Source organism: Erinaceus europaeus, chromosome 15 (assembly GCF_950295315.1).
Source record: "Erinaceus europaeus chromosome 15, mEriEur2.1, whole genome shotgun sequence".
NCBI classification, from domain to species: domain Eukaryota; kingdom Metazoa; phylum Chordata; class Mammalia; order Eulipotyphla; family Erinaceidae; genus Erinaceus; species Erinaceus europaeus.
Genome location: NC_080176.1, coordinates 4,495,744 through 4,517,711, shown reverse-complemented (window position 1 = coordinate 4,517,711; position 21,968 = coordinate 4,495,744). Strand labels below are relative to the sequence as shown.

At 44.5% G+C, this 21,968-nt stretch overlaps 1 protein-coding gene across 1 annotated transcript in view; it reads right to left on the bottom strand.

Moving 5' to 3' along the window:
* Positions 1–21,968, bottom strand: part of CREBBP (CREB binding protein) — a 111,914-nt gene that overhangs the window by 68,260 nt on the left and 21,686 nt on the right. The window contains exon 2 of the mRNA XM_060174090.1: positions 20,255–20,967. Within this exon, the coding sequence (XP_060030073.1) occupies positions 20,255–20,967 (713 nt within the window). The remainder of the gene's footprint in view (positions 1–20,254; positions 20,968–21,968) is intronic.

Here is a 21,968-nt window from a genome sequence, read left to right as displayed (position 1 = left end):
AGTCAAAACAGTCCATCTCTGCTGCTCATTCTACTCTTCTGAATCTTGGTGGGTTCTCTGTTCGTCTTTGGAACTTGCGGGGAGTACCCCCACCTCCCCATATGCTAGATTCTGCCCTCATCTGGAAGGTGAGCCTCATAGGCAACACAAGCTGCATTATTCCCTTCAGCTCTAAAATTCTAGGCCTCAAACAAATCAATGTTCAACACTTCGTCCACAGCAAACCCCACAGCTAGTATCTCTTACCTTCCTGAGAGTGAACATAATCACCAAGCCACTTCTGCCCTATTGGCTTTACTTAGTTAAACTGAAACAAGTGAAATTCAAAGTTGACTTGAGTGAACTGAAACAAGAAACCAGTTCTCCACGAGGTCCACTAATGAGGCTCAGCCATGTGGGGCAGCTTGGTGACCTCAGAGCAATGGGCAATTGTCACAGTCAACGAGGCTCCGTTATCTGAGGGCAGAACTTGTCTTTTCAGAAGTGGAGTGCAGGGGCAGGGACAAAGCTACACCATCCACTTCCCAGCTTTGTTCTCAATTAATTCTTCCCCTTGTACCCAACATGTGCATAGGCTCCTACCCCAGGCCCACCCGCACAAGACTGTCATGAGCTGGGAGCATTTCTGAGGTGCATGGGTGTCCCAGAGCTCGCTCTTTACGATGACTACGGGCGCAGAGGTGTTTGTTCCTCTCCTCAGACCAAGCCTTTGGTGCAAAGAGGGAAATAAACACAAGCAGCCAATAAGCTTTCCCAGGTGGCTATGAATTTCCAAGTTTTCTTGATCCGTTTAAAAAAATATCTATTTCTAAAACTTTGGAAAAAAAAAAAGTTTATCGGGAGCTGGGTGGTGGTGCAGCGGGTTAAGCATACATGGTGCGAAGCTCAAGGACCAGCAAAAGGATCCCGGTTAGAGTCCCCGGCTGCCCACCCACAGGGGAGTCGCTTCACAGGGAGTGAAGCAGATCTGCAGGTGTCTGTCTTTCTCTCCCCATCTTCCCCTCCTCTCGATTTCTCTCCATCCTATCCAACAACGACAGCAATAACAACAAAAAACCAACAAGGGCAAAACAAAAGGGAAAAAAATAATAAAAAGTTTATTCATCTCAGCAGAGTGATATCGGGTGATCTGTGGTCTGATCTCTGAGTACTGCCGGCCCAAGGAGACGGTAGAACAACAGTTTTCATGCTCATCGGGCAAGAACCAGAAGTCCAAGATTACTTTACATGCTGCAGATAAGGATGCTCAGCCTTTGGGGAGAGCAAGTGCGTATGTCCCTATGCAGGGTGTGTGTGTGTGTGTCTGCATTGCATGCACGTGTGTCCCTATGCGGGGTGTGTGTGTGTGTGTGTGTGTGTGTGTGTTTGTGTGTTGCATGCACGTGCTCCTGGCTGGGCAAACACATTACCATGTACAAGGACTTGAGTCTTGAGTTCAAGCCTCTGTTCCCCACCTGCAGGAGAAATTTCACAGGTAGTGTAGCAGGTCTGCAGGTGACGCTTTCTCTCTCCCTATTATCCCTTCCTCTCTCAGTTTCTCTCTGCCCTAATTGAAAGGGGGGGGAGGGGAAACAGCAGGAAAAGTGGCTTCCAGGAGTGGTGGATTCCTAGTGTAGGCATCAAGGGGGGGGGGGGGAGAGGGGGAGGAGGAAGGGGAGAGGGAGAGAGCAGGAGGAGGAAGAGGAGGGGAGGACAGGAAAACAGGATCTGGAGGCTGCATAATGCGGACACTGAACTTCGAAGAATGACATCTCATGTGCCAGTGAAGCTGTTTTTCTCTCTGTTGCACTAATAAAATCTGAAAGAATAATGTGTGATGAATCCTATCCTTAGACAACAAAGGAAAGTGAGCCCAAAATCTCAGGTAAGAACCAGGCCCTTCCTTGGCTACTGGAATGAATGAGACCTAGAACAGAACTCCATGAGCTGGGTCATAGCACACCTGGTAGAGTGTACACACTACAGAGTGCAAGGACCTGGGTTCAAGTCCTCAGACATCCCCTACAGAGTGAATCTTCACACTGTGAAAAAGGTTCTGCAGGTGTCTGTCTCTCCCTACCCTTTCAACTCCTTTTTTTATTCAAAATAAGAAAAAATTAAAAGGAAAAAAAGTTATTTAAAGAAAAAAGGATAGCGGTGGGGGTAGATAGCATAATGATTATGCAGACTTTCATGCCTGAGGCTCCAAAATCCCAGGTTCAATCTCCCGCCCCACCATTAACCAGAGCTGAGCAGAGGAAGAAAAAGAAAGAAAAAGGAAGAAAGAAAGAAAAAAAGAAAGAGAAAGAAGGAAGGATAGAACTCCATCAATCTGTTGCCAGCACTAGAAACTGCTCTCCAGTCCTAGTCCAGAGGTCTGGGTAAAAGCTATCCGCTTATGGATGTTTAACTCCAATTAATACGGATCTAAATGATTCTTCTAATTTCCCAGTGTTTATAAATAAACATGTAATAAACTGCTTTATTTTCAGCTGAGTCTATCAGGATTTGGTTTAAGACTGTGAGGAAAACATTACCACACAGTTGGGGAGTCAGGCGGTAGTGCAGCGGGTTAAGCATACGTGGTGCAAAGTGCATGAGGATCCCAGTTTGAGCCCCCGGCTCCCCACCTGCAGGGGAGTCACTTCACAGGCGGTGAAGCAGGTCTGCAGGTGTCTATCTTTCTCTCCCCCTCTCTGTCTTCCCCATCTCTCTCCATTTCTCTCTGTCCTAGCCAACAACAACATCAATAATAACAACAATAAAACAACAAGGACAACAAAAGGGAATAAAGAAATAAATATAAAAAATAAAACAAAAATAAAAAAACATTACCACACAGTCTTATTAGAGAATTTTATATAATATATGAATTGAAGCTTATGGAATATATTTAGTGCTTCTTAAAAAAATTTTTTTTATTTATTTCCTTTGTTGCCCTTGTTGTTTTGTGTTGTAGTTATCATTGTTGTCATTGTTGTTGGATAGGACAGAGAGTAATGGAGAGAGATGGGGAAGACAGGGGGAGAAAAAGATAGATACCTGCTGACCTGCTTCACCACCTGTGAAGTGACTCCCCTGCAGGTGGAGAGCTGGGGGCTTGAGCCAGGATCCTTATGCCGGTCCTTGCACTTTGCGCCACGTGCGCTTAACCTGCTGAACTACCACCCGACTCCCAATATATTTAGTGTTTCATTCAGCAAAACCCATACATGTCAAAGGTTCCTTTTACTCATTTCTTCCAGAATTCCTTAAGAGTATCAAATTCAAGTTCACTCTCAAAAGACAGTTCGAGTAAACTACAGTTAGTACCTAATAGGGCACCATTTATTCCAAAGAATGCCTTATATGTTTGTTAAGTTTTATCATAAAAACATATTCTTTTATCTAAGGCTATTAACCAATCATTTGAGAACCCACTGATTTTTGACTGTGTATCAGCTCAGTGAGAGCATAACATATAGCCTATTTCCCCTCTATGTGAGGGAAGAACTTGATAAGAAAGAAAAAGGTACTGAGGGAGGCCAGACCCTAATCTCCACCCCAAGAATGGAGATTAAGTATTAGCTGTGACATGACAAAAACATGAGGCTGAATGAGATCTCTCTTTAGATCACTTCAAAAATACACGAGCCTGCTGACAAGTGAGTAGCTAGAGAAGATGAGGCCAATACACAGAATGGAATGCTTCTCAGCTATGAAAGGAAGATGCAGTCTGGCCATCTGCAACTGAGTGGATGGAGCTAGAGGGGTAAAGCTAATGAAATAAGCTGGACAGAGGGAGACACTCATAAATGAAAGAAAAAGCAAATGAACAAAACAAACTCAGAGAGATGGAGAAAGGGAAGAAGGGGAATGGGTTACCAGAAGGTAGGGATTCTGTATGACAGGTAGAGCAGCACTGCGCAATAGAAGATGAAACTCAACTTGTGGTGGCAACTGTGACACCTAGTGTAACACCACGGACCTGGATCTTGTATGATGCTATAAACTGCAAGGGGAAGAAAAAGGAAAAAATGAGGAGAGGGGAGAAATAATGGGGGGGGGGCATGAACAATGCCTTGTTATGAAAACAAAGACAAGTATCTGCAGTAAATTCTAGTCCTGGTACCTGTGTGATCAATCAAAAACTGTTAAAAGTCCTGAGCTGTGTCGCAAGTAGGTGAGTGGCAGACGTTCACACAAAGGCAGGGTAGGTGATGCCACCCTGACAGTCACACAACAGTTAAGTCATGAAAAGTCTAGGACCACATTCCTCTATAGTAATGTCTAACAATCCACCCAGATTCTTTGCTGTGCTCTCAGGCCCACGCTGTAGATGTTCAATTAGTCCTTGAGGCCACCAATACCAACCAGAGACCAGGGAGGTACGAGCAATCCCTCTGGTCAAGCAAATGACGATCTCCACTGTCTGGAGAGGGGGCTGGGAGAGTTAGCAGTCAAAGCCTCTTTTCTGCATTCTAAATATCCTCTTGGGGGGCCAGGCGGTGGTGCATGAGTTAAGCACTCACATTATAGTGAGCAAAGACCCAAGTTCGAGCCATCCAGTCCCCACCTGCAGGGGAAAGTTTCAAGAGTGGTGAAGCAGGGATGCAGTTGTCTCTCTCCCTCTCTATCACTTCCCTCTCAATTTCTGGCTGTCTCTATCAAATAAATAAAGAAAAATAAATATCCACTCAGGACCCTTAGGACTGCAGGGCATCGCAGGCTGCCCACGCTGGAAGGCTGGCCTTCAGAGTGTCCATCCCAGATACGCAGAAGTCCTGTCTTGTCCTCTGTTCTATATCCAGTAGGCAGCGACTCTAGGCTAAGACCCCTCAACAGTGCACCCCAGGGAGTACTTATCTAGAGTCACTGATTCACCAGTTGCAAAGCTTTATCCCTGTAGGTGGGCAGCAGGGCTCGAATCCAAGTCCATGAGCACTGGAGCATGCGCATCACCACCCAGCTCTTCATGAATTTCCCAGCAACCCAATGTCACATTATAATACAGAGCAAAAATGAAATTATCTCCCATCTGCCATCCCTGATCTCACACACTCAGAGAATAGTTTGCACTCGTGCAAGCCATCACTCTCACAAAAGAACTCTCCCCAATTTTCATCCCCGAATGGTATCTTGAAAGGTAGACCCACAGAGTTTAGGAGGCAGCGTAGTGAATGAAGCACTGGACTCTCAAGCATGAGGCCCCAAGTTCAATCCCCACATGTACCAGAGTGATGTTTGGTTCTTTCTGCCTATCTCTTTCATGAACAATTAAACAAAGTACTAAAAAGAAAAAGAAATGAATAGGAAGTCTTTGGTAAAATACTGTATTTTATTAAAGTCTCCAGATCTGATCGTTAAAAAAAAAAATAAAAATAAGGGAGCCGGGCAGTAGCACAATGGATTAAGCGCACGTGGCGCAAAGCCCAAGGACCCAAGCAAGGAGCCCCCGGCTCCCCACCTGCAGGGGGTCACTTCACAAGTGGTGAAGCAGGTCTGCCGGTGTCTTATCTTTATCTCCCCTTCTCTGTCTTCCTGTCCTCTCTTGATTTCACTGTGTATCCAAAAACAATGACAGCAAGGACAACAATAACAACAACAACGATAAACAATAAGGGCAACAAAAAGGGAAAAAATAGCTTCCAGGAGCAGTGGATTCATAGTGCAGGCACTGAATCCCAGAAATAACCCTGGAAGCAAGAAAAAAATAAAAAATAAAAAAAGGTGGACCCATAAGGATAGACCCTAAGTACCTACAAGTTCAAAGACAGATCACGTGTCTAACCATCTGAGAAGGTTGGGGCTAAAAGGGATGCTTCAGGGGTGACAGAAACACACTTCCCCTGTAAGACTTTCATGGTCCGCCAGGCCACCAGAGATGCTGTAATGGCGACAAATACTGAGTCTGATGTGGTTTTGATGAGACCACGATGCAGGTTATTTCATAAGCTGAATTCTTCAGCAGTTTTCCTCACATCGAGACATACTTAAACCACACTAGACAGCAGAGAAGTCAGAGGAAGTGTGCAGGGGTGGGGCAGGAGTTACTGCTGCTGATCTGAAAGTACAGAGAGCGAAGTACAGCCTCTAGCAAAAGGCACAGGGACAGTATGAGGACACTGGATCCCTTCCTGCAGGGGGTGGGGGTGGGAGTGGGGGTGGCCCAGAAGACTTGAGAACTCAGCAAACTGGACAGAGCAAGCTGTGAAAATCCCCAGTAAGAGCCCTCCTACACAGGACCCACACACACACCTTACTCCAGTCCTGTGAGTGTACTGGACAGACTCAGTCCACAATGATCCAATGGCCAGTGGGTCTAGTCAGTCCCTTTCACTTTTGAAAAAACACCAAAAAGTAATTGTAGTAACAAGACCATAGCTAAGAACTGGTTCAGATGTAGAAACTGTGGTTGTATGTGTTGAGGTCATTTACCTGATCTGACGCTTTAAGGACAGTGGCTGAGCCAGTAAGCAGCTGCCATTGTGTGGTGGCTATATAGCTCCGGAAGGAGTCATCCCAACAGTATATATTTCTCTCTTAATAAGTATACTCAGTTCTAATTTTTAAAAATGTGAACAAGGGCTAAGAGATAGCTAATCCAGTAGAGTGCATGCCTCACTCACCATGTGTTCTACTTAACAGGGAGGCTTAGCCCTGGACACTACATGGGAGCACCATGGACAGCACCAGGAGAGGCTAAGGACCAGAGCATCACTCGGGCACATGTAATGCTGGGGACTTGGCACCTCATGCCTGAGGGTTCAACAGTTTCTCCACTATACCACCCAGGTTGCAGGAAGTACTTTTCATAGATCATTATTTTGAAATTGTCCCAGCAAATTAAAATGCTCCGTTTTCACCCCAGATTGTTTTTCAGCTTATATAACAATAATCAAAATAGAACATTAATTTTAAATTTTAAAATGTATATTAAATTAAAACAATATATCATTACAACACCTTAAGCCTACCCTTCCTGGGTTGAAATTTAAATCAACAGAGAAGAACATTACAGTGTGCAATGATCCTAGTTCAAGCCCCTTGTCCCTATCTGCAGCAAGGAAGGTTCAAAAAGTGGTGAAGTATTTCTCAATTTCTGTCTCTATTCAATAAATAAATAAATAAATAAATGAATAAATAAAATGTGAATAAGACTATATATGGAACAGGTGGTCCGGGAGGTGGCAAAGTAGACAAGAGCATTGGATTCTCAAGCATGAGGTCCCTAGTTCAATCCCTGAAAGCACGTGTACCAGAGTGATGTCTGCTTCTTACTTTCTCTCAGTGATAGGCAAATAAAATCTTTTTTTTTTTTTAAAGGAACAGAACAAGACCATTCCTCAAGATACGAAAGCAATGCAGCTGCCACCTGGAAGCCTCTCCTCACGGAACAGACTGGATGTGGTGCAGGTCAGGCCTGACATGCTTTTAAGCATCTTTTAACATATAAAGGCCCACACAGAACTACCACAAATTCATGTAAACTGTGCAGAAACAACACAATTTAGTATACCATGAACAAAAAAATTGCCAAATAATTTAAGAGCCAGAAAGTGCACTCACTCTTCTCGATGGCATGAAGAGCCAGAACTAACTCAGAATGTGGCCATATCATCTGTAAAGCCAAAAGCATTTTCTCTTGGCAACCTACCACTGCTGGGGGGATGCCAAGAAAAGCAGTTTCTCATGGAAAGACGTGGCGGTATTCAGTTGTCTACTATCAGCCGCTCACCCCTGGAATCTTTCCAGCACCTCAATTTGGCAAATGAAGAGTAAATGGAAATGCGCAACAGATCGCAAAACCAAGACACGGCCTGGGCACTTACAAGTCACCTACCTGGAGTGGTGGGGACTGCAGACCCCAGACAACTGCACAGCGCACCTCTCACAACAGTGCCAGCTCAGAAGGCAGCCGGGGAAACACAGAGTCCCCAAGTCTGAACACTTCCCCCCGATGGAGAAATCTAACATTTGGAAGATGGGTTGAAAGTACTTACTCTAAGACTGTGGCCTCACTTTAATCAAAGCCAGTCTAGTAAATCTACAGAGGCCAGGGTGAAAGAGAACGGACAAAAGATTGAGACAAGTGGGAGAAAAAAGAAAAGAAAGGAAGAAAAAATTTTTTTTAATTTTATTTATTTATTTTCCCTTTTGTTGCCCTTGTTGTCGTAGTTATTATTGTTGTTGTTACTGATGTCATTATTGTTAGGACAGAGAGAAACGGAGAGAGGAGGGGAAGACAGAGAGAGAGGGGAGAGAAAGACAGACACCTGCAGACCTGCTTCACCACTTGTGAAGCGACTCCCCTGCAGGTGGGGAGCCGCGGGCTCAAACCGGGATCCTACACCGGTCCTTGCAATTTGCGCCACATGCACTTAACCCACTGCACTACCGCCCGACTCCTGAAAATACTTTTAAAGAGTTAATCTCGTAGGGCCAGATGCGTTGCGCATCTGGTTATGTACACACACTACAGTGTGCACCGACCCAGAGGTTCAGGCCTCTGGTCCCCACCTGCAGGGGGAAAGCTTAGTAAGTGGTGAAGCAGGACTGCAGGTGTCTCTCTAGTTCCCTTTCTATATCCCCCTCAATTCCCTTTAACAAATAAACAAATAAATAACTTTTATTTTTAAAAGGTGAATCTTGCTAAAGATTCATTTTAATTTCCATGGTAGCTCATCTTTGGCTTGTAACAAGTCAACTGAAAAAGCTATTATCCCAGCCCCTCTGTGGGGAGAGTTGTTCCAATAGACTAAGGAATGCCTTCTAGGACTAGAAAGTTAATATAATGGTTAGATAAAAATGCATGAGGCACCAAAGGTCCCAAATTCAATCCCCAACACCACCATAGCCAGAGCTGAGTAAGTGCTCAGGTAAAAAAGAAAAATAGGTAGCGCAGCGAGTTAAGTACACATGGCACAAAGCGCAAGGACTGGTGTGAGAATCTCGGTTCGAGTCCCCAGCTCCCCACCTGCAAGGGGAGTCGTTTCACAGGCAGTGAAACATGTCTGCAGATGTCTATCTTTCTCTCCCCCTTTTTGTCTCCCCTCCCCTCTCCATTTCTCTCTGTCCTATCCAACAACAACAACATCAATAACAACAATAATAATCACCACAACAACGATAAACCAACAAGGACAATAAAAGGGAAAAAATAGCCTCAAGGGCCACAAAAGGGAAAAAAATAGCCTCCAGGAGCAGTGGATTCGTGGTGCAGGCACCAAGTCCCAGCAATAACCCTGGAAGAGAAGGAAAAAAAAAGAAAGAAAGAAAATTTAATTAAAAATAAAATCAGTCATGTAGCCTGGATGGTGGTGCAATACCTAGGAGCTTTAGACTTATAAAAATAAGACCCTGGGTTCAATCACCAGCATTAAGAGTGCTGTTCCCACCCCCATTTACTGACCACGGGACAATGTTCTTCGTATGGCTAATCTCCATGTCACACACAGATTAGGGTAAGGGACCATCAGATTATTCATTAGTGACAACTCTGGAGAGTTTACAGATGGTCTTTTTCCTCTTTTAACTATTTTCTGTGTTGCACACCAGGCAGAGCGCACATGTTACCATGCACCAGGATCTGGGTTCAAGCCCTTGATCCCAGCTGCAAGAGGAGACAACATGAGCAGTGGAACAGGATCTGTAGGTACCTCTTTCTCCTCTCTTCCCCTATTCTGTCTGTCAGTAAAAGGGGTGGGGGAAAGCCACTGGGAGTGGTGAAATCATGCAGGCACCCAACCCTAGCAAAAACCCTGGTGGCAAAATAAATAAATAAATATTTTGTAAATCATTATGGAGAAAAATCTTTTAAAGTTACTCCCCACTTACACATTCTGACTACTCATGATGACCCACTGTTAGGCTGCACAGCTGTACTTAAAATATTAATTCGAGCTGTCATCAGACACTGAATAAAACTAGGTAGATCAAACTGATTATCACTGCCAGAGATTACTCCTGGGTGGCAATTTAAATCAAATCTATCCCGGTTATAACATGGTTCTAAGTTGTCGCACTTTGCTCTGATGTATTATGTATGTAACCAGATCAAGTCTGAAAGAGGTTTTAGCATTCCTAGCAGACATCCACCATCACCATTTGCAAAGGTGGCAAGGAGGAGAGAAAGCAGGTACAGCCGACAGCCAGTCAGGACATAAAAGACCGTGCACTCCTCTAGCAGTGTGTGCACATCAACTAGGAAACTGCACATCTGACTTTTAGGGCAATAAAGGCACAACTGTGCCGCTCTGTACCCCAGGTCCTACATCGTCCAAACCTGGTATGCAGCTTCGGGGAGCAACAAATGAGGGAGGGCGTGTACCTTGAGGGATCTGGCCAACTGTGCACAGCTACCAGGGTTGGACAATGAGGTGCACTTGCCTCTGAAAACCTCAAGTCAGCAGCCAGGAGCTCTGGTGTTCAGATCTCTCAAAACATGAAAAGCTAAAATGGCCTTAGCCATGTGCACATCTCCAAGGTCAAGGGCAGGAAAGCAGGTGCCACTCTCCTGGCACCAATATCTACTGTTGAGTGGAGTCCAAAGAAGGATAACTCTGGCTTAAGGGCCAAGTACTTGGCTCAAGAATCCAACCTGAGCTGGACCTTGAGCAGCAGTGGGAAGAGTAGCACACACAATCTTGGTGGGCACTGTTCCCCCTCATCAACAAATAAGAAACCCGAGCGAGTCAGTTCAGACAGAACTCGGGGAACCTGTGAAGCCTAGAGAGTCTCTACTCAAATACCCCAACAGGACAAGATGGCCACCATTGTCTGGAGTTAACAATCAGATCTAAGGTAGTCATTAAAATGAACACAGAGGCTGGAGGGAGTGGGATGCGCTGTTGTTACTGCAGTGGTCACTCATGAAAGGCAAGCACTGCCTCAGAAGAGCATCACCCACAACCTGGACAGACAGGAGCAGAGCTGCCCTGACTCCAGAGCACTGCTACCGCCTCCACACACCTTTCCTTCAATGAGCCGACACTGGCAGCTCACCCGCAGCTCAGAGAGCACTGCTGCCAGCAGGCCCGCCTTGGTGTTCCAGGTGAGCTGCAGAGTGCCACATGTCCAGGGAAGCACTCAGTCTCTACCTCTGTGCCCAACACCTATTCTTCTAAGAACAAGCAAACAAAATTACTTAAAATATTGGGAGCCAGGCACTAGTGCACCTGCTTCCATATCCAAAGATCCCGCTCCAAACCCCAGAACCCACTTACTGGGGGGAAGCTTCATGAGCAGTGAAGCAGGCCCGCATGTGCCTCTCCTCCACCCCAATTTCTCTGTGTCCTGTAAATATGGGGGGAGAGGAGAATAGCTGTCGGGGGGACCAGGCACCACAGCAATAACCCAGTGACAATAATAATAACAATAAATAAACACAGAACAGGGAGATAGCTTAAGGGGTAACAGACTCTTATGCCTGAAGCTTCAAGGTCCTTGGTTCAATCCCTGCACTACCATGAGCCAGAGCTGATCAGTGCTATGGTGTTTAAAAAAAAAAAATCTATGAGGGGCCAGGTGGTGGCACACCTGGTTAAGCGCACACATTATAGTGCGCAAGGTCCCCTGGTCCCCATCTGCAGGGGGAAAGCTACACGAGTGGTGAAGCAGGGCTGCAGGTGTCTGTCTCTCCCCCCCCTCAATTTCTCTGTATCAACTAAATAAATAAAAATAACTTTAAAGATTTGTGTGACAAAATCTATGAAATATTAACATGCTGATTCTGACAGATGGGAACATAGGTACGGATAGCTAATCTTTGTCCTTTCCTTTTTTAATATAGTAAAGTCCAGAAAGTCACCTATCAAACCATTCTATACTAGTCATAACAATGTAAGAAAAATATTTAAGAACTAAGATCATTTTTTAAAATAATGCTTTAAGAAACTGTAATTACACTAAGCTCTTGCATGCAAGGCAAACACATTTCCCAGTAGGCAGAAAAGTGGACTACTCTTGGGTCTCACAAAACTTACTTGGCTGAGTTACTACTTTTTTATTTATTCCTTTTTGTTGCCCTTGTTGTTGTATTGTTGTTGTTGTTATTGATGTCATCGTTGTTGGATAGGACAGAGAGAAATGAAGAGAGGAGGGGAAGACAGAGAGGAGGAGAGATACACAGACACCCGCAGATCTGCTTCACTGCTTGTGAGGCAACAAACACCCCTGCAGGTGGGGATGGGGGGGGTGTCGAACTGGGATCCTTACACCGGTCCTTGCGCTTTGTACCACGTGCGCTGCTGAGTTACTACTTCAGACTGAGAGTCACAACAGTCAGACCAGAGGCAAGGCTCACAGTATAGGTGGGTGTGGTTTTAAAACGGTGTGAGCAGTAAATAATTGATAAGTTTTGCAAATGGGGCCACACACAGAAAATTAGGAATATGTATACTTTGCCATGATCTAGTTATATTACAGATAGAACAGCACAGCACAGGAGAAAAAATGGAGATGAAACAACAAGGGCAACAAAGGGGGGGAGGCAAAAAAAAAGTTTGGGGGCTAGGTGGTGGCACACCTGGTTGAGTGCACATGTTATAATGCACAAGGACCCGGGTTCATGTGCCCAGTCCCCCACCTTAGGGGAAAAGCTTCATGAATAGTGAATCAGGTCTGCAACTGTCTTGTTTCTGTGTCTGTGTCCCTCATCCCTCTCAATTTATGACCATCTCCAATAAATAAATAGATGACAATTAAAAAAATTTAAATAAAGATTTTGGAGTCAGGTTATAATCAAAGCATGCCACTTTCTACTATGTGTCATCTTGAACAGTTTCCTAGAAGGCAGGAAAGTGGCTCAGATTATTTAACTCTGGTGGTATAGGAGGTGGCACTGCAGACAGTGTTGGACTCTCAAGCATGAGGCCCTAAGTTCAATTGCCAGCATTGCTTGTACCAGAATGATGCCTAGGTTCTCTCGTAAATAAAGAGTATTTCATTGTCTGTGTAGAGCATACACCTCAAAGATTCATCAACGTGAGACAAAGCAAGGCTGACAGCAAAGCACGGGGCACAGTGCCTAGGGTAGCAGGCACCTGAGAAGCTCCACTTGCCATGCTCTTTCCTTAGGAAAAGCAAACACAGGAACTACTGTCCTACTCAGCACAGAATCACCCTTAAAAATCAGGCTACATATAATTCTGGAAAATGTCAAAAAGATTATGTGAGGGGTCAGTAGAAGGCACACCTGGTGGAGGATGCACGTTAGTAACCGTGTGCAAAGACTGGCTTCATGAAGCTTCATGAGTGGTGAACGCAGTGCTGGACCTCCCTCATCCTCTCTGTCTCCCCCTTCCTTCTCAATTTGTCACTACCCGAGAGATAAAATATAGCTGATAATCAGTATGAGAACAACAGGTATTCTAGCTTGGTGACAACTAGACAGCAAATAAACAGAAGTCTTTCCAAACTACCTATGAGATACTGGAGAAATCAGTCCTTGAGGTCATGCTTTGGACCCATTTAGATGTTAGGTTTAGCACTTTCGAGCTTCTCCTCTGAACAACATGGGCAATCCCACATGCAGAAAGCCTTTCTGGTGTAAAGCATCCATGGCCGTGTCACATGTCTGATACCTCCAGGTGGAGGAGCCAGAGGGCCCGCGCAGCCTGCTGAACACACGCAGTACTCAAGTACCAGTAATGAGAAGCAAAGCGCCCACACCAAGATGCAGTGAGCAAAGGCCGAAGTTCAAATCCTCACCGGTAGGAAGAAAGCTTCAAGAGCAGTGAAGTAGTGCTGTGAGTATCTCGCTGTCTCTCTCCCTCTCTATCTCCCCCTTCTCAATTTCTGGCTGTTTCTATTCAATAAATAAATAAAAGATAAAAAAAAAACTTTAAAATTATTTTAATTTCACTTAGCCATGATCACTGGTTTCCAACTATCTGTGTGTGTCTGTGAGCAGGAAATAAACCCATGACGTCATATATACAAAACATACACTCTACCACAAGCTATATCCCCAGTCTTTTTTTGTTTGTTTGTTTTTGTTTTTACCAGAGCACTGCTCAGCTCCGGCTTATGGTGATGCAGGGGATTGAACCTGGGACTTTGGAGCCTCAGTCATGAGAGTCTCTTTGCAGAACCATTACGCTATCTTCCCGGTCCTTTAATGTTCAACTATCCCTTTAAATTATAAAAACTGTTTTAGGTTGTTGGGCCATAGAACCAGTCCAAGAGCAGAATGTGGCCCGAGAGCTACAGTTTGCAAACTCCTCACCTACAGAGCAGAAATCTCCCTAAGCCCGTCTAAGGCACATCTAACTTTGCAAGAAAACAGAAGTGCATGTGTGTTCACAAAGAACTGTACAGGCATGCTTACAGAAGCTTTATTCTCAATATCTCTAGACTGGAAACCACCACAAATCCCGAGTACAGGAGGCTAAATAAGCAATCATGGTATGTAGAATCACACAATGGATATTTAGCAATAAAAAATACTACTGATTTAGATAATAACATGTATGTTTCTCTACAAGACAGCATGTGAACTAAAGAAGCCATGAAAAAATAAATAAATAAATGAAGTGCATAGGATATGCTTCCATTTACATGAAGTTTAAGAAGCAAAGCATATCCACTTGAAAAAATTATGTTAAGTGAGATAAGTCAGAAACAAAAGGATAAATATGGGATGATCTCACTCATAGACAGTTGAAAAGCAAGATCAGAAGGGAAAACACTAAGCAGAACTTGGACTAGAGTTGGTGTATTGCACAAAGTAAAAGACTCTAGGGTGAGAGTGAGGGTTCAGGTCTTGGAACATGATGGCAGAGGAAAAACTAGTGGGGGTTGTAGTGTTACGTGGAAAAGTGGGGAATGTTATGCATGTACAAATTATTGTACTTTACTGTCAACTGTAAACCACTAATTCCCCCCCCCAAAAAAAAAGTTTGTCCTGAGGGGGACCACAATCTTGTCCGAATGAGCTAAAAAAGTTTGGAGAAAGGGAAGAGGAAAGGGGGGGAAACAAAGAAGCTTTCTGGTGGAAGGATTTCACGGGCATGCAACAAATGCATCACATTGTAACAATTAAAACCTGTGCCTTTCAGCTTCTTAAACTGTACCTCCAAAAATAAGAGTAAAACAACCCAATCTATTGAAAGCTTAACACACTTGGTCTCTTTTCAGACGTCATTTTTAAAAGTGTTTCTCAGGGCCACATTCTCAGGGAGCACATTCCCAGCAACCATAGAACTGGGAAAATTCACAGCCCCTTGGTCAAATACAGCACGCCTTCCTCTTTCTCTCAGCTTCTGGCTTCCCTCTGTCACCTGTGCTGCACAGAGCAGGATGTGCTATTTTAGATGGCTTCTCTGGGAGTTCCACAAAATTAGGAGTAAGAATAATCACAAAACCAAGAAAGTCTAAAATTGCAAGATTCTTGCACAATAAAACTAAATAAAAATTTAAATCCAAGTATAAAGAATTTCTATTAAAATATAAATTGTAAAACTGACCCAAGAACAAGATACCAGTGAATCATTTAGAGACACTTAGCTTGCTGACTGTATAGGACCAGATCTGGATTCAAGCTCCCAGTCCCCAGCTGCAGGGGGAAAGCTTCACGAGCGGTGAAGCAAGGCTGGAGGTGCCTATCTTTCTGTCTCCCCTGCCTTCCCTCAAGTACTCTGCTCTATCAAATAAAAAAGGAAAAAGGAAAAATGATCACCCGGAGCAGTGAATTTACTGTGCAAGTACCAAGCCCACCAACAAAAACACTGGTGGCAATAAACAGAAAACAGGAAGGAAAAAAAAAACTGAATAAAATATACCAAAAGTGGCTTCCACGTAGGGGTGAAGAGCTGGATTGCCAATACCTCATTAAATGGTGCTAGGATGATAACTGTTTGGATATTATTTCTGTAAGTACTAAGTCATCTCACTCCCTAAACTCAAACAAACAAAAACACCTCCATTTAATAAATTCTTTTCTAACACTGAATGGAATGAGTGGGAGGGAGGGGACGGTGCCATGAGTTTCTCCTAGTGCCAGGGCACTACCCATGTAGTGTGAGGAGGTGAAGCCAGGCCACAGCCACAGCAAGGCAAACATACTACCCAGGTGTCTCCAGACCAAATTTCTTTTCTAGCGTGAATTCTGAAATCTTACTTGGTTTTGCTATCCACATTAGAGAACAACTTACAGTGAATCTGTCTCACTTATTTAATATTTTTTGCCATCTGGATTATCACTGGGACTCACAGCCTAAACAATAGCTCCACCACTCCAGTAGCCTTTTGTTTTTCTCTCAATCTTATTTGTTTTGATTTTTCTTTTTTTTTTTCTTTCTTTCTTTCTTTTTTTTTGCACCATCAGGATTACCTCTAGGGCTTGGTGCTTGCACTACAAATCCACCACTCCCAGCAGCCATTTTTAGACAGCACAGAAAGGAATTGAGAGGAGAGGGAGAGAAGGACACCTGTAGACCTGCTTCACTGCTCGTGAAGCATGCCCTCTGAGGAGCGGGGGCTCAACTGGGTCCTTGCACTTGGTAATATGTGTGCCCAAACCCAGCCCCCCTTTCCTCTCTTTGCTAAGAGAAACAAAAAGAACAGGGTGTTGGTGAAGCTTTCCCGCTGCAAGTGGAGACAAGACGCCTGAACCCAGATCCTCCTACATGGTAACGAATCTGCCCTACTCACTGCTCCATAGCCTGGCCCTAAGCCTGTCTTCTGCTCACCAGACCAGTCTTTCTTTCTGCTTTATCCAAAGGCCATGGTCACCTCCCATCAATGCCAATCCCTTCCTCTCCTCCATCACTGCGATATTCACAGGGAACAGAGCTAGAAACACGAAGTGACAGAGACAGATGGTGGACCACCTGGTTGAGCATGCACGTTATAATGTGCAAGAGCCCAGATTCAAGCCCCCAGTCCTCACATGCATGGGGAAAGCTTCACAAGTGGTGAAGCAGGGCTGCAAGTGTCTCTGTTTCTCTTCCTCTCTATCTCCCCCCTCCTCTCAATTTCTGGCTGTCTCTATATAATAAATAAAAAAATGAAAATTTTAAATTATAAAAAAATAAACTAAAAAATATATTAAAAAGAAACACAAAGGGGAGTCAGGCAGTAGCATAGCGAGTTAAGCATATGTGGCACAAAGCACAAGGATCAGCATGAGGATCCCGGTTCAAGCCCCTGGCTCCCCACCTGCAAGGGAATGGCTATACAGTAGGTGAAGTAGGTCTGCAGGTGTCTGTCTTTCTCTCCCCCTCTCTGTCTTCCCCTCCTCTCTCCATTTCTCTCTGTCCTATCCAACAATGACAATAATAATAACTACAACAATAAAACAAGGGCAACAAAAAGGGAATAAATAAATAAATATTTAAAAAAGAAAGAAACATGAAGTGACAGATATAAATGACGTTATCTGTAGGGAAACTCCCTAGAAGAAAAAAAAGATTCTGATTAAGAGTCGTATCAATTAATTGAAATTGGGATTATTCAGATTTCTAAAAAAATAACCTAGAGGACAAATTATGACATAAAACCACTAGAAACTTGAATATTGGGTGGACTTTTAGATATGAAGAAATTATTTAGTGGTCCGGGAGGTGGCACAGTGGCTAAGGCCTTAGACTCTCAAGCATGAGGTCCTGAGTTCAATCCCCGGCAACACATGTACCAGAGTGATAATCTGGTTCTTTTTCTCCTACTATCTTTCTAATAAATAAAATTTAAAAAAATATTTACATGTGAGAGAGGCAATGACTGCCAAGTCTAACTTTTAGGTATATGTATTATGAATGATTCATCAAATATGGCAAGGGTCTATGGCTATTTTCACAAACTACAAAAGACATTCTTTTATTTTTCATTTTCTCATTAGAACCCAGAAATTCTCCAGATATAACATGGTGTATAGTTATCACCATGTTGAATAGCTAAGGAATGTGTGCTGGTAGTTTAAAAGTCTAATGTGGCAAATTTTGACAGATGTAATGCACATTTTAAAACTTCCTTAGAGTCTTCAATAACTTGAGGGATCATCCAGAAGGTCTAAAACCAGAGTCTACTTTACATTCCCATCTTGCTTGCACCAGTCTGACGAGGAGGTCTAAACCCTCCTGCTCTACTCTTCAAATGCCAGGGCTCACTAACATTCAAGTTCCTATTCCCTTTTACTAGTATTTCAAAAGAGATGCGATTTTTTAATTTGTCATTAATAGTGGTTTACAAGATAAATGTTTTTGATGATGGGGGTCTCTTCACCCCAATTCCTTAGCTACTTTGCAAAGTTCTTCCTCACATAGGACAGTCATAGGGCTCTGTGTCTCTCCTAACACTGTCATTAGTCTTGTGGGGGAAACTGTGGTCTATGATTTCCTCCCTTTTCCTTATTTGGGACAAATCAGATCCAACAGCAGGCCAAACCACTTTTCTGTTCAGGAATCTACTGCACCAAATAATACCAGAATCAGGAGCTTGGGAGTTGTGGCTCTGGAACTGTTTTCTTCACTGAGGCCTGTCCCTATTCTTGTTCCTTGTCCAGCTGCCTCATCCCTTTCTTGACACTTGACCCCCTGGTCCCCAAGCTCAGTCCCTGCCCTCTTCCCCAGGCTAAATGGTTGGTACAAGTCTTTTTTTTTTTTTTTTTTTTTTTTTTAAACCAGAGCACTGCTCAGCTCTGGCTTATGGTGGCATGGGGGATTGAACCTGGGACTTGATAGCCTCAGGCATGAAAGTCTCTGTATAACCATTATGCTATACCCCCACTCAGTTGGTACAAGTCTTACCCAGGGATCATAACCACCCAGAAACATACTGAGCCTAGGATGTCTGAAATTCAGAGATTCCCCCCACCTCCACCCTCTCCTGCTTCCAAGTTAAAAGCCCCTGTTGGCCTAGGAACTCCACTTTGGGAAACATGGATCTAAGTTTCTTCTGAAACACAAGGGTCCATACTCTGCCCAACTCTGCCAACTCTTTCTTGCAACTATGGCATGTGGCTAACAGGCTAAGAGCAGAGTCTGCTGCCAAATGGACATACTTGAACAGCTGGCTGTCAAAAGGAAGGGGTATGCAGAGAAAGAACACCTCAGCTGGGGAAAGGTGGAGCAGCCTTTCCCAGACGCAGTGGGGCCATAAAAGGCTGGGTCCAGCAAAGTGTTTTTTTTTTTTTTTTTTAAGATTTTATTTATTAATGAGAAAGATAGGAGGAGAGAGAAAGAGCCAGACATCACTCTGGTACATGTGCTGCCGGGGATCGAACTCAGGACGTCGTGCTCTCAAGTCCGATGCTTTATCCACTGTGCCACTTCCCGGAGCATAGAAGTTGTCTCTTTTAACCAACTGGCTGTATCTCTACACATTTTCTCCCAGGTAGAAAAAGGGCAAACACATGTATCATGTTCTTGATGACTGCCTGACATACAGGTCATTTCATGGATGGTCTAAGAAGGCCCTTTCTAAATAATAATAATAAATAAATAAAGAAGGCCCTTTATTTTTTCTTGGGGTGGGATGGGGTGGAGGGAGCACCGGGGGTTGTTCCCAAGGCTTCACACCTGTACAATTCCATCACTCTCAGCAGACTCTTGTTCCATTTTTAGATAAAAGTGAGAGACAGGAGTCGGGTGATCTTTCTCTCCCCATCTTCCCCTCTCTCCATTTCTCTCTGTCCTAACAACAACAACGACATCAATAATAACAACAACAACAAAAAAAAGGGCAACAAAAGGGAAAATAAATAAATATTTTTTAAAAAGTGAGGGAGCCGGGTTGGTAGTGCAGCAGGTTAAGTGCACATGGCACAAAGCAAGGATCCGAGTAAGGATCCTGGTTCGAGCCCCCAGCTCCCCACCTGCAGGGGAGTCGCTTCACAGGTGGTAAAGCAGATCTGCAGGTGTCTATCTTTCTCTCCCCCTGTCTTTCTTTCCATTTCTCTCTGTCCTATCCAACAACAACGACATCAATAACAACAACAATAACTACAACAGCAATGAAAAACAACAAGGGCAACAAAAGGGAAAATAAATATTGTTTAAAAAACAGTGAGAGACAACACAGCACTGTTCTGCTGCTCATGAAGCTTCTCCTTTGCAGTGTTTTCATGCTATGACAAGGGAATGGAACCCAGATAATTTGCCCTCTGCTAGGTGATCCACCTCCCAGCCCCCAGAATCCCCATTTTACAGACAAAGAGATCTCTAACCCAGAGGAAGGGCTCCAGATAACAAACCGCCACTCCCATTTCTGGGGACAGGAGGTCACACCAGCACATTTAGCACCTCGTCTAGAGGAAGGTGTTCATTGGCAGGAGCCCTAAAAGCACAAACATTCTTACCTTGGTCATGCCTCCAGCCTGCGCTGTATTCAGTCCTGCGTGGCTGGCCATCTGTGGTGACACCTGTGTAAGTGTCTCAGCCAGCACACTGCCTGTGGCCCCTTGCATGGCAGGGGTGGGGTATGGCATTCCAGCTCCCCTTCCTCTGCCAGCCGCCCCAAGAGATCCATTCATAACTTGCGCCTGCCCCTGCTGGGCCTGGTTCATTAGACTATGGCCAGAGTTACTGTTGAGGAGGCCAGGGTGGGTCTGATTAAAGTTTGCGTTCATGCAGATGCCGGGTCCCGTCTGCGACGTGGCAGGGCTACTGGTTACCAGCCCCACTTGCTTTTGTGCTTGTGGATTCAGTGCTTGGGAAGCCGGAGGAGTGGGCCCAGAGGTGCTGGCCGCCTGCTTGGGCAGGCTTGGGGCTGCAGTGTCTCCCTGGTTCAGAGGGCTCTTGCCCATGGCCCCCAGGCTAGCCATGTTTGTGCTGTTCGGCTGCCCTGGGGCCTGGCCCCCCAGGCCTTGCTGCACTGGGCTGCTTGCGCTGACATTTCCTATTCCTGGGTTGATACTGGAGCCGCTGCCTCCACGCAGAAGCTCCGACAGTTGTTTATGTTTGGAAGCAGCATCTGGAACAAGGTTCCCACTGTTTAAAAGGCCTAATTCTCCCCCATTGGGGATCAGCTCATCAGGAAGATCATTTTCCAAGTCAAACAATGATCCGAAATCTAAAAATTAAACAGAAATGAAAATGAGAAACCAAACCACCACCATAGCTCTCCTCCTGTCATTTACCACAATCTTTTCTAAAGGGATCTGTCAAAGAACACATCTTGGGTGCCAGGTCAAAATGATTTGAAATTTCACTCTGAAAAATAAAACGGGGGGGGGGGGGGGGTTGCACACCTGATTGAGCGCACATGTTATAATGCGAAGAGACCCAAGTTTGAGTCCCCGGTCCCCACCTGCTTAGGGAAAGCTTTGTGAGTGGTGAAGCAGTGTTGCAGGAGTCTGTCTTCCTCCCTCTTCCCTCTTGATTTCTAGCTGTTTCTATCCAATAAATAAAGATAATTTAAAAAAATAAAAAGAACATAAACTGGGAGTCGGGCTGTAGTACAGCGGGCTAAGCGCAGGTGGCGCAAAGCACAAAGACCGGCATAAGGATCCCGGTTCAAACCCCAGCTCCCCACCTGCAGGGGAGTCGCTTCACAGGTGGTGAAGCAGGTCTGCAGGTGGCTATCTTTCTCTCCTCCTCTCTGTCTTCCCCTCCCTCTCTCCATTTCTCTCTGTCCTATCCAACAACAACAACAACTACAACAATAAAACAAGGGCAACAAAAGGGAAAAAATAAATAAAAAATAAAAAAAGAACATAAACTAAATAATAATAAAATAAAAAAGGAAGTGGGGGTAGATAGCATAATGGTTATGCAAACACTTATGCCTGAGGCTCCAAAGTCCCAGGTTCAATCCTCCATACCACCATAAGCCAGAGCTGATCAGTGATCTGGGGGGGGGGGGGGAAGAAGGTTTTTCAAATTCTTTAGAAGGAAAAGTGAAGCAGAGAAAAGCCAGTTCCACCACAATTCATCATATATGAGGTGTGGAATCAGATGTGGATACACAAATTAAATGAAAGCAATAATACGCAGACAAAAATCCACTAAATTGTACGCTAAAATTTTCTTACAATGTACATGTGAGGGGCTGGGTGGTGATGCACCTGATTG